At 38.0% G+C, this 12,527-nt stretch overlaps 1 protein-coding gene across 1 annotated transcript; it reads left to right on the top strand.

Annotated features, from left to right (window-relative positions):
- The first annotated feature begins 7,541 nt into the window (after positions 1-7,541).
- On the top strand, positions 7,542-8,471 carry LOC103736619 (putative olfactory receptor 5AK3). The gene has a single exon (XM_008836125.1). The coding sequence runs from the start codon at positions 7,542-7,544 to the stop codon at positions 8,469-8,471; it is 930 nt and encodes a 309-aa protein (XP_008834347.1).
- Positions 8,472-12,527: the final 4,056 nt, after the last annotated feature.

The following is a 12,527-nucleotide window of genomic DNA, read 5'->3' on the forward strand; positions in this document are numbered from 1 at the left end:
TTCTTTTAAATTCAGTGTCCTGGGTTATCTACAGGGGGTTCTCCTTGTAGAACTCTTTTACAAGATTGGTGGAGTTTGGTGGGGACATAAGTGTTTTGGTTTTCTATTTCATTATTCTTTCATTGTGATTTTTGCATGTGAATTTATTTGTTGTTTATGATTCTGATATGAGAATTAAGTTGAATTATGCTTCTGTTTGTATTATCAGCGTGCCTAGATCATTTCTTTATTAGTTATGTAAAGATTGTTGGTGCAGGGTTCAGGTTCTCTCAGGTTTAATATGGAGGGTATGGATGACTTCAGATCAGCTATTTACAAGCACCCACAGAAGTCCAATTCAGGTTCCAGACAGGTACAATCAGGCTTCCTTCACCACATAGAGGCAGGATCTGGGTGCTGTCAGGCAGTCCCCTGCGTTCTCAGCCCCTATGCCAGAGGGAGGCCAGAAGGAGGCCAGAACTCCTGGGCACTCTGGCAGTCTGCTGAGATCAGAGCCTCTACACCAATGGAAGTCAAAACCCACACTCTCAGGCTGTCTGCTAGGATCTCAGCCTTAGCCTACCAAAGCCAGATCTGCCCTGGGGCCTTGGGAGGGGCCTCACAAAACCCTGGGTAGGGAGATGGGTATGAAGCAATTAGATAAAGCTCACCACCACTTGGAAGCAGAATCTGGGGGCTCTCAGGCAATACCCTGTGTTCTCAGGCCCTCTGCCAGAGGGAGGCCAGAGGGAAGCCAGAACTCTGCACTCTCTGGCAATCTGTCAGCCAGTACACCTGATGACTGACTTTTTATTTTATTATTTTGTTTTATTCATGACTTCAGGCTTTCAAATGAACTAAGATTCATTTTAGTTCATCATATTTTGAATTTCCCCCTTTATCTTTTTTCTTTGGAAATTATATACAATAAAATACGATCTTGTCCAGCCCCCATTTCCCCACTCCAACTCCCCCTGAATCTCCCCCCAACATGTCCCTCTCCAAATTTCACCTCTTCCTCCTCTGCCTCCTCTTTTTCCTCCTCCCCCACCTCCTCCTCTCCTTTTAATCCTTAGTCTTTTTTCTTCCTCTTCCTTTCCCTGCTCCTCTTCCTCTTCCTTTCTCCTCTTCCTCTTTTCCATTGTCTCCTCCTTCTTTTCCTCCTCCTTCTCCTCTTCCTCTTCACTCTCCTTCTTCTTCCTTAATAATCCAATGATTAATTTTTAAGTGTCTTTTCAATATTTTCCCTCTCCCAGAAAGTTTATATAAATTAATTCATTGGTGTTATTCTCTCTCTCCCAGAATTCTAGTTTATGTCAGCTTGGACCTATTGCAGCTCCTCAGACAAGTGCTTTTATTTCAATGGGTGGAAGCCTCTCTAAGAGACCTGTGTTTATCTATTTATTTTATCACAAATTTACCAGAAAAAGCAATTTACACAAGCTCATTGGCCCTTAGTGCTCACATGTGTGAGATGGAATTGCTTCTTGCATCACCACCATTACCACACTTTGCTTATTTCTCAAGATATTGGGAAGAGCAAGGAAAACTATATTGGCTGCAGGCTTAGCTTGCTATAGACCTGCCACTAAATATGTGTTCACACCTAAAACTGACAAGCCCATGTTTAGAACTGCAGTTCTGTCTGGCATCACTGAATCAAGGATACCAGTGCTAATATATTCATAATGTGGTTTTTCCTTCTAGAACAAAATTCTATTATTATTCAGATTTAAGATGTGCAAATATATATTTAAAATAATGTAGGCCAAGGATATAGCTCAGTTGATAGAGTGCTTGCTAGCATACACAAAGCCCTGGGTTCAATTCCCAGCACCACAGAAACCAGGCTGGTGTTGTATTCCTATAATCCCAAAACTTGAGAAGTATATGTAAGAGATCAGAAGTTCAAGATTATCCTTGGCTACTTGACAAGTTCTAAGCCAACCTGAGCTACATGAATCACTTTCTCAAAATAAACGAATAGAATATGATAGATGATTGATAGATAGATGATAGATAGATAGATAGGTGATAGATAGATAGATAGATAGATAGATGATAGATGATAGATGACAGGAGATAGATAGATAGATAGATGACAGATAGATGACAGATAGATATATTATAGATAGATGATAAGATAGGTAGATGATAGATAGATAGATATAGATAGATGATAGATGATTGATAGTAGATAGATGAGATAGATAGATAGATGATAGATAGATGATAGCTATATTCCAACCACTCCTATTACCACAATCTAACTTCTGAAATTCACTTTTTAATTATTCAGTTTTCCATTTGAGACATATATCCACGTAGATGTTATAGCAACCGCTCATTTAGTTAAATGATTACACTGATTTACATAGTAGTTTATGTTTTTATGACTGCTGCTATGAATATTTTATATGTATATATATGTATATATATTCATGCATATATATTTGTCAACACTTTAATGTATGTGGGCATTAATTTCTTTTAACATGTATCTACTGTACTGAAAATCAAAATTTAAAAAAGAGGCAGGTATTTAATTTTTGTCTCCAAATTTGTCTCCAATAGAGGTAATTTTGATCCTTAGCAGAAATATGTGACACTGTGCGGTTCTTCAACTAAATGTAGCACTTTAAGTTGATAGGGATAAAATGATATTTTAATGAAATGTTCACATAAAAGTATCTTTTCATGTTTCTGTTGATCATTGAGGTCTTCCTTTTAATTTCTAGTTTGTCTTTTGTGAATTTTTCCTTTAGACTGACTTGTAAAATCTCCTTCTATATCCTGGATACTAACCCTTTGTCATGTTTAAGTGTATCACAAATGAATCTACCTGATTAAATTTTCAGTTAGTATACAGTCCTTTGTCTTTCATATGGTTAGTGTTCTCAACATTTGATGATTTGTGCTTTCATACTTTCTCTGAAGTTTGTCTGTTTACATAAGTCATGTCTATTTTTCTGTTATACTCTCTAAGTTTTAAAATCAAAATCTTTGGGGGGGGTCTTTTTGAGACGGGGGTCTCCCTGTAGCCCCACCTGTCCTGGAACTCACTATCTAGACCAGGCTGGCTTTGAACTCACAGAGATCCAAATCTTTATTTCATTTGCAATTGAAATTGTAAAATGCAAAGTAGAAATCCGATATTATTCTTCCATATGTATAAACATTCACAGCACCACCGTGGATTGCACCATTTTTCATTGCTCTTAGTGCTCTGTTTTCATACATTGGGTTTCCACAGACTAATGGGTCTGTTTATTGTTTCATTTTCCCAGTGCTCTTGATACATCAGTCTTTCTCCATGCTTGTACCAGACTGTCTTTATTATTATTTCTTTATAATGACTCCTGAAGTCTGGAAGGAGAGATTCCCACCTGTTTTCCTTTGTTTTTCTTGGCTCCTTTCTCTAGAACATGAAATTTGGAATAAGCTTGTCAAAGTGTATATAAAATTCTATCGTTTATTGGAATTACATTGAATTATAGTTTAATGTAGGGGAAGATGTAGAATTTATAGTATTGAGTTATTATCCATAATCCAGATCTGTATTTTGGTCCTCTTTGTGCCTTTATTTTTTTATTTTATGTGTACAGATGTTTTGACTGCATGTATGTAAGTGGACCAACTTAGGTCCCTAGTACCCATGGAGGCCAGAAGAGGGTATTGGATCCCCTGGAACTGGAGTTAAGGACAGGTGTTAGCCACCATATGGATGATGGGAACCAAACCTGGATCCTCTGGAAGAGCAGTAAGTGCTCTTAACCACTGAGACATCTCTCCAGATTTCCTTCATGCCTTTAAAAAGTTCTATTTTCCCAATAATTATTATGAACTTTCTCTGTTGAATTTGTGCTTTTATAGTTTATTTTTTGTTGTTGTAATTTTATGGTTTGTTTCTCTAGGGATAAGAATCAAATCCAGAGCACTAGACACATGCTCCACCACTGAGTCACACCCTCAGTTCTTTATAAATTAAAATATTCTGTCTTGATTCTGGGAAAGGAGAAGTCATTGTTTTCCATTGTGTGCCCACAGGTGATCCCACCAGATTCCAGTGTATAGCTCCAAACCCATTATCACACAGACAGACCTGGTTAAACTCAGTGGGTCATGAAGAAAAACCAAAGGACATGAATGTGGGAAAGAGAATTCTAGGCAAGAGCACAGGAGATGGTGATGAGGTGGGAGGAAGATAAAAGAGGATGGGGTGAAAATAATCAGAATTAGATGATGATGATGATGATGATGATGATGATGATAGATAGATAGATAGATGATAGATAGATAGATAGATGACAGATAGATAGATGACAGATACATACATACATACATACATACATACATACATAGTTACATAGATGATAGATAGATATAGATAGATAATGATAGATATAGATAGATGATAGATAGATGGATGGATGGATAGATAGATAGATGATAGATGATAGACAGATAATTGAAATTTTCAAAGAAAAAATTTAACTAATAAAAATAAAAACGTTATTATAACCAAAAAAATACTGACCTATGCATATTAGCCTCATGGCAAATAACTTTACTAGCCTTATGAAGAATTTATCTGCTAATGCTCTGAAATTTTCCTTGGAGACAAACACATCATCTAAAAATGGTTACAGCTGCATCCTTTCCATACAATCATGGTACCCTTCATTTCTTTAGCATATCCTTTTCCCTGGCTAAGATGTAAGGTGAATATTGGATAGATTTGGGGATAACTGGCATCATTATCTTACACCTTCAGTTATAATCACTACTCTTCATGACTTATTGTAGTGGTAATATTTAGTATAACAATTTGGCAGAAAATGCCAAGTTAACACAGTCTTCCCCCATCCTCTCTAATTCCATTTTGCCAGTAGCCTATCATTTACTGAAATTCACCAAATAATTTTCAGTATGTACTAAGATCAAATGGCTGTCTCCCTTTAAAAATGTTAATATGACAAATTATACATTTGAGGCGCTCATTCCTAGACAGGTGGAATATCATATCTGACTGGTGAAGCTGAAAACAGCCTAGCATACTCTGCTTTACCACAGCCTCTTAGGAGCCCCTAGCCTGCTGAAACTCACTTGTCTTCACTCAGAAGTGCTGTCCTGCAACCTGCGAATGATGTGTCCAGTCCTTGTTGCCAAAGCTGGAGTGGTAAGTCTGTCTACTTATTGTGTTTATTAACAACAATTAACTTGCCTATAAATCCTAAGTTTCCCCCCAGGTATCTAAAGGCTATGTTATGATCTCCGCACATACAATTTCTTTTATTTCTCAGCTGGTTGAAAAACTGAGAGAGGAGGAAAACAATTGCTTTCTGATGTCTCTCTTGTCTCGTTACATGGCTGAGTTTGGTGGATAAATGTTTGTTTTAAAGATATTTGCATCTTTATTCATTAATGAGTTCAGATTGGATTTTCTTACTTTCTAATCAAAGTTATATTCATCTAAGGAAATGAGCTTGGAAAGATTCTCTATTGAAATTTTACAGGAAATATTATGTAATAGTAGAGTTAGTTCTTCCATAAACAGGTGATGTTAGTGTTTTGTGAGTAGATTTTAAAATAGGAAGTCAAATCATTTAATGCTTTGAAAACATTCAGATTCATAAAAGTAATGCACACCACCATTATCAACCTTTACCTTCATAATCAATTTTCTTTAAAATAAATAAATAAAGAATGGAGCTGGGGAGACAGCTCAGTGGGTAAAGTACTTGCCACAAATGTATAAGAACCTGGGCTGATGCCTACCACCTATGTAAAAAGCTAGGCATGGTTGTGCTGCCTTGTAATTCCAGTGCTACAGAAGGACAGACAGGCAGATCCCTGAGGCCCTCTGGCCAGCCACCTTAGACTCCTCAGACAGCTCCAAGCTAATGAGAGACTTCGTCTCCCAAAACACAGTGAATGGCACCTGAGCAATGACACACACCCCAGGTTGACCTCTCACCTGCATATGCATGTACACACAGGTCCACACAGACATACATGCACACAAAAAAATGGGGAAGCAATAAAAAATAATCACATTAAACACAAAATATGAAGTATTATGATTCAGCAAGCTTAATATAACAGCAATTCACTGTAAGAAAGATAGTTTCATTATTGCATCTGTGTCTTCTGGGAAAAGAATGAAATGAACAGTCTTCATTTTTTTTCAAAGCACCAGCTATAAAGTAAAAAACATAACCAGTTATTTCAAGTTTAATGATTTTTGGTTGATAAAAGATATCATAAACAAAGTTAACAAATGATGGAATGTTTGAAAATCTTTGACAGGAAACTCAAATCATGAATTTTTGAAAATAACATTTATAGGTTAATTCAACAGAAATATTATTTCCAACAGCCAGTTTGCAGGAAAGTAAAATAGCATAACGCTAAGTATACTGGGGAGTGACCATTCATTTGTGGTTTGATGGGGAAGATGGTAAAAATGAGATGTTACTTTATACAGGTTTTTCTGCATAAGCTTGAGAACCTGCAATCAAATCCCAAATACCAACATAAAAGCCAGGCACAGGGGTGTATTCCAGTAACCTAATACTCAGGAGTGGAGACAGGTGGATCCCAGGAGCTTGCTGGCTAGTTAGTCTAACCAAAATGTCAAGTTCAGTGAGGGATTCTGTATCCAAAATAAGATGAAGAGCAATAGAGAAAAACACTCAAGATTGACTCCTGGTCTCCACAGGCATACACATGAGCTAGCATACATGAACACACACACACACACACACACACACACACACACACACACAATAAGATTTTGTTTTCTACCTGAAGAAATAAAATATTTTTAAAGCCAGCACAAACATCTGCAGCTCTAGCACTAGGGAGGTTGGAGATAAGCTGATCTTGGGGTCTCACTGCTATTCACTGATATTTTTATAGCCAAAATGGCAGATTCCAAGTTCAGCAAAAGACCTTATCTCAAAGAATAATGTAGAGAGCAACAGAGGAAGACACCAGATGTCAACCTCTGGCTTCCACATGCACATGCAAGTGTGTACCCACACATGAGCATGACTTCACAAATACACCACACATATTCACACTGGATAAATATGTTTTATATCTTTGCCAGTGGGTATACTTATGACTTATCAGTTTGCCCCTTAGGAACATAGCTACTGCTCCATGAACAGTTTCTCCAAAATCTGCGTGAAGCTGTTGTGTGTGAAGTTTCAGCCTTTTGTTTTGTTCTGTTCTGTTCCATTCTGTTTTGCTTTGCTTTGCTTTGTTGAGACAGGGTCTCATGTAATCCAGGCTGGTCTCATATCTGCTATAACGCCGTGGTTGGTCTTGAACTCCTGTTTTTCCTGCCTCAGCCTCCCAAATGCTGTCTGCAGACATGAGCCACTGTGCTTCGCTCCTCATACCTTCAAAGCCAAAGCGAGTTATATTGCAGAAAGTATTCTCTGTCTTGCTTTGAAACCAAACATTTCAGAGCAAGTTCAGGGATCACAATGTACTCAGACTTCTCTACTCTTCTTTCTTTGCAGTTCATCAGCTGATATTTAATTGCATTAACTATGGAAGAAAATAATGGCACCAAAGTGACTGAATTCATTCTTCTGGGATTTGCTGACCAACACAAGTCTTGGCACATCCTGTTCACAATCTTTCTAGTCATCTATGTGGTCACACTCATAGGTAATATTGGTATGATCCTGCTCATCAAGATCAATTCTTCCCTGAACACTCCCATGTACTTTTTCCTCCAACACTTAGCATTTGTAGATCTATGTTATACTTCAGCCATTACTCCCAAGATGCTGAAAAATTTCACAGAGACAAAGGCATCCATCTCCTTCACAGGGTGTATGCTACAACTGCTAGCCTATGGTACGTTTGCAACCATTGACTGCTTCATCCTGGCTGCTATGGCTGTGGACCGCTATGTGGCCATCTGTAACCCACTGCGCTACCCCATTGTTATGTCCCAGAGGTGCTGCACTCTTCTGTTGGTTGGTTCATATGTCATGGGCTTCCTAAATGCTTCTGTCAACACGAGTTTTACATTCTCATTGAACTTTTGCAAATCCAATGCAATTAATCACTTTTTCTGCGATGAACCTCCCATTCTTGCCCTATCATGCTCCACTATTGACTTCAACATCCTCCTACTGACAGTCTTTGTGGGGTTCAACTTGATGAGCACTGTGTTAGTCGTCATCTTTTCCTACATGTACATCTTGGCTGCTATCCTGAAGATATCTTCTGCTGCCGGAAGGAAGAAAGCCTTCTCCACGTGTGCCTCCCACCTGACTGCAGTCATCATTTTCTATGGGACTCTCGCCTACATGTATCTACACCATCATACCAGTGAATCTCAAGAGCAGGAAAAGGCAGCTTCTGTATTTTATGGAATAATTATCCCCATGTTAAATCCCCTGATTTATAGCCTCAGAAATCAAGATGTGATAGAAGCCCTTAAAAAGATAGGAAAGAAATGTTTATAACTCAGTTTCTAACTCAATTTGGTTTATCAAACAAACAATCAGTGCTCTTATTTCTCAACCTCAGATATTGTGGCATATGCTGAGACACAGAGGCATTAGTTCATTATATCAATTATTTGGAATGATTAGCAAAACAACTCAAATGATTGAATAAAGTAACTTAAATTCATATGTGTCTGAAAGAAATCCATCCAAAAAGATTTCTTCAGCATTGCTTTTGTACATTTTTTAAGATTTGTTTTATTTTAATTGTGTGGGGGAGGGGGTGGACATCAGTGTAGATGCATGTAGAGATCAGAAGATGGCATCAGATCCCCTGGATCTGGATTTAGAATTGGTGGTGAGCTACCCAATGTGGATGCTCAGGTCCTCTGCAAGAGCAGTATGCACACTTAACTGCTGAGCCATTTCTCCCAGCCCCACATTTACATATTTTGATGAGTATTTTTTCTAAATACCTGCCATCAAAACTTAAAATAGATCTAAGTGAAGTATCTAATCAATTTTGTTTAAATATTTCCATTATGTAGACTATAGTGTCCAGAAGGGGAAAATGTTCTCTTCTAAGAAAAACGTTATTACTTTTCACATTTTTCAGTATCTACTTTTCTGATTTCACAAAATAAAATTTGAAAGATTGTTTCTTTGGAAAATGTTGCATAACAGAAGAAGAGGAAAGAAAGAAAAATAGAGAAAATCTTCCTAGATGTTGGTATATCAGAGGATAATATCTTTTTTCCCAACAGGTTCTTTAAGGAATTGGGAAATTGACATAAGAGCCAGGAAGATGTGGGGCATATTAACCTCAACACTGACAAATACAACTTTAGTTTCCAGCTATCCCATCCAAAAGGCCTATATCTTAAGAAAACAAAACTCAGTACAGATTAGATGCTACAGAGCAGATCAATTTACCCAAAACTGATGCTTTTATATCCATTAATCTTCCCCCAAATGAGAAAACATAAAAGAGTCCAGGTTTAAGTCTAGAAATCAAAATGTATGAACAGTCTTGCCATTTGGAAAAACAAACACAATAGAATTTGCAGTATAGTTATCAAATATAAAGTCATCCAAGTATATAAATAAAATTGCTGAGAGTACTTGTTCCTATTTTAGTAGTGAGTTATACACAGGGAAGAGTTGGAGGTGTTCAGGATGGAGCTTGCTACCTTTCACAATATTTTCAGAAGATCCAGACCCATAGCCTGGGGTAGGAACAATGGGACAGACATCTAGTTAGAATCCAAACACTAACAAGAGAAACCAGATGGTAACTGCCCACAAAGCAGTGTGCACAAACTAAGAAACTGTGTTTCATACACCATTGCTAGTGACCTATTTGCCTGTATATTGAGATGAACTCTGTTCTGCTCTGAAATATGAGTAAATCTTCTATAGATGGGAAAGGACAAGTCTGTGCTAACCACTGCTGATCATCTCTGGGGAGGCAGACATCACCAACTTCCACTACTCTGACATGTTTCCACATAGAAAGTATTTTCCTACTAGGAGTCCTGGGCATTGAGCCCAAAGCCTAGCACATGCTGAGCATTAAGTGTGCTACCATTAAACTAAACCACCAACCATCTAATTATTGTATTGTAAAATTCTTTTATGTGTTTTTAAATACAAATGTTTTCAGATATATAAGCATAAATATTATACTTATACAGTATGTGCATAATTTGGAATATTTTCTCCCAAACTGAGTTTATTTTCTTTTTATTAATGAGTTATAGAGATTTCTTCTATCTTTCCCATTGATTTTTTAAATACAATAAGCAATTTTATTTAACATGTATTAGGAATCCTTCCAAATTAATATCCATGCGTAGTGGAGGATTAAGAGTCTGATCCAAAATTAGTGCCTTCTCTGGGCCCCAGGAGCACTGCTTCTAGGCCTGGCCTTGCACTCACCTACCTCTGCTTCCCTGGGCATGCACCACCCTCCACAGATCTCTCTCCCACATGCAGGCCTCTCTCAGGGGTAAGTCCATCATGCCCTCCTAGCCTTGACTCCCCAGCCTCATTCACCCTCCCATCTCCCCCGCTGGTCTCTCCTAGTTTGGATCCTGTCCCATTCCTTGTCTTGAGGCCCCAGACACCTGGGGAACCAATACTGCTCCCTGAACCTTTTCATTCAGACCAACTTAGTGCCTTCTCTGGGCCCCAGGATCACTGCTTCTGGACCTGACCAAGCCCTCAACTACCCCTGCTTCCCGGGGCCTGCACCACCTGCCACCCTCTTTCTGGTACTTGGGAGTTGACCTTTACTCTTTCTGATCCTTTGCATCCAGACCAACCAAGCTCCTCAGTGCAGTCCCCAGGAGTCCTTGGGACCTCTTACCGCCCCATCTGCCTTTGCATCTCTGGGTGGCACGACCACCATGTGCCCAAGACAAGCATCTTTTCTGGGCCAGCTTCCCAGGCCAGTCAAACCCCTAAATTCCTGAGGCCAAAATCAGTCCTGGGAGGATCCAGACCTTAGTAAAAAAGCTGAAATCATCTGATCCTCATCTGAATTGGGCCTCTGTGGGAACTCCTGAAGACAAAATCAATACGGCCATTCCAATAAAAAAATCAAGAGAGGCAACTGGAAGCTTAGAGGAACCAGCATTCCATGCCCAAAAAGTAAACCACAAAGACACAAAAACTTCACAAAAAGAAGTAGACCTAAACTTGAAGGCCTGAGTCTCACACAAGAACCAGAAACTACAAAAAAAAAAAAATCACATGTCAAAATCACAGAGAAAAAGTAATAACATGAAAAACCAAAATAACATATCCCCACCAAATACCAATAGTCCTCCAGAGGAGTACAATGAGAACCCCCTAGAGAAAATGCAGGACATGGAACTCAAAAGAACAATAATAAACATAATAAAAGAATTCAATGAATTTAAAGAACAAAAAAAAAAGAAATCAAAGAACTGAAGGAAGATAGGGATAAACTTCTGAATGAATTCAGAAAAGAGTTAGAAATATTGAAGAATGCTCAGGATGAAATGAAGAAGGAAGTGAAACACTCAGTAAGCCAATTAGAAATGACAGGAGAAAGCCTCAACAACAGGATGAATGAAATGGAAAACAGAGTATCAAGACTGGATCATAGGCATACAGGAAGGAGAAGAATCCCAAGATAATGGCATGGACCAGATTTTCAACAGAATCGTGGAAGAAAATTTCCCAAAATTAAAGAAAGACATGCCCAACAAATACAAGAAGCATGTAGAACACCAAACAGAAAGGACCAGAGAAGAAACTCTCCATGGCACATCATAGTAAAAATACTACACGTACAAAACAAAGAGACAATACTGAAAGCTGCAAAAGAGAAACAACAAGTAACATATAAAGGAAAACCCATTAGGATTACAGCTGAATTTTCTATGCAAACTATGAAAGCCAGAAGAGCCTGGACCAAAGTATTCCCAGTTTTAAATGACCACAGATGCCAACCCAGATTACTATACCCAGCCAAAATGTCTATTATAGTCGAAGGGGAAAGAAAAATCTTCCATGACATAAATAGGCTGAAGGAATTCATGTCCACAAAACCAGCCCTTCAGAGAGTTCTGGAAGCAATACAAAGAGCTGAAGAAAGGAATGACTATACCCAAGGGGTTGCAAAAAGAAATAAAATGAAGGTTTAACTGAGGAAAAGTACAGCTATATCAAAACTGTAAATTGAAATAAAAACACAGGATTCAATACCCATCTTTCATTAATAACTTTAAATATTAATGGACAGAATTCTCCAGTCAAAAGACACAGACTATGTGAATGGATTAAGAAACAAAACCCCTTAAGGTGAAAGGATGGGAAAAAATATACCAAGCAAATGGTACTAAGAAAAAAGTAGGCATAACAAATATAATATCTGACAAAATAAACTTTAAACTAAAACTAATCAGAAGAGACAGAGGGCCACTTCATTTTGATCAAAGGAACAATGAATCAAGGAGATATTACAATCATGAACATAAATTCACCAAACTCTGGTGCACCCAACTTCATAAAAATAATACTACAGGATGTTAAGAGCCAGATTAA

This window comes from Nannospalax galili, unplaced genomic scaffold (assembly GCF_000622305.1).
Source record: "Nannospalax galili isolate Female #2095 unplaced genomic scaffold, S.galili_v1.0 scaffold337, whole genome shotgun sequence".
NCBI lineage: Eukaryota > Metazoa > Chordata > Mammalia > Rodentia > Spalacidae > Nannospalax > Nannospalax galili.

Coding starts and splice junctions, on each gene's coding strand:
- LOC103736619 (XM_008836125.1), top strand. CDS start 7,542: ATGGAAGAAAATAATGGCACCAAAGTGACTGAATTCATTCTTCTGGGA.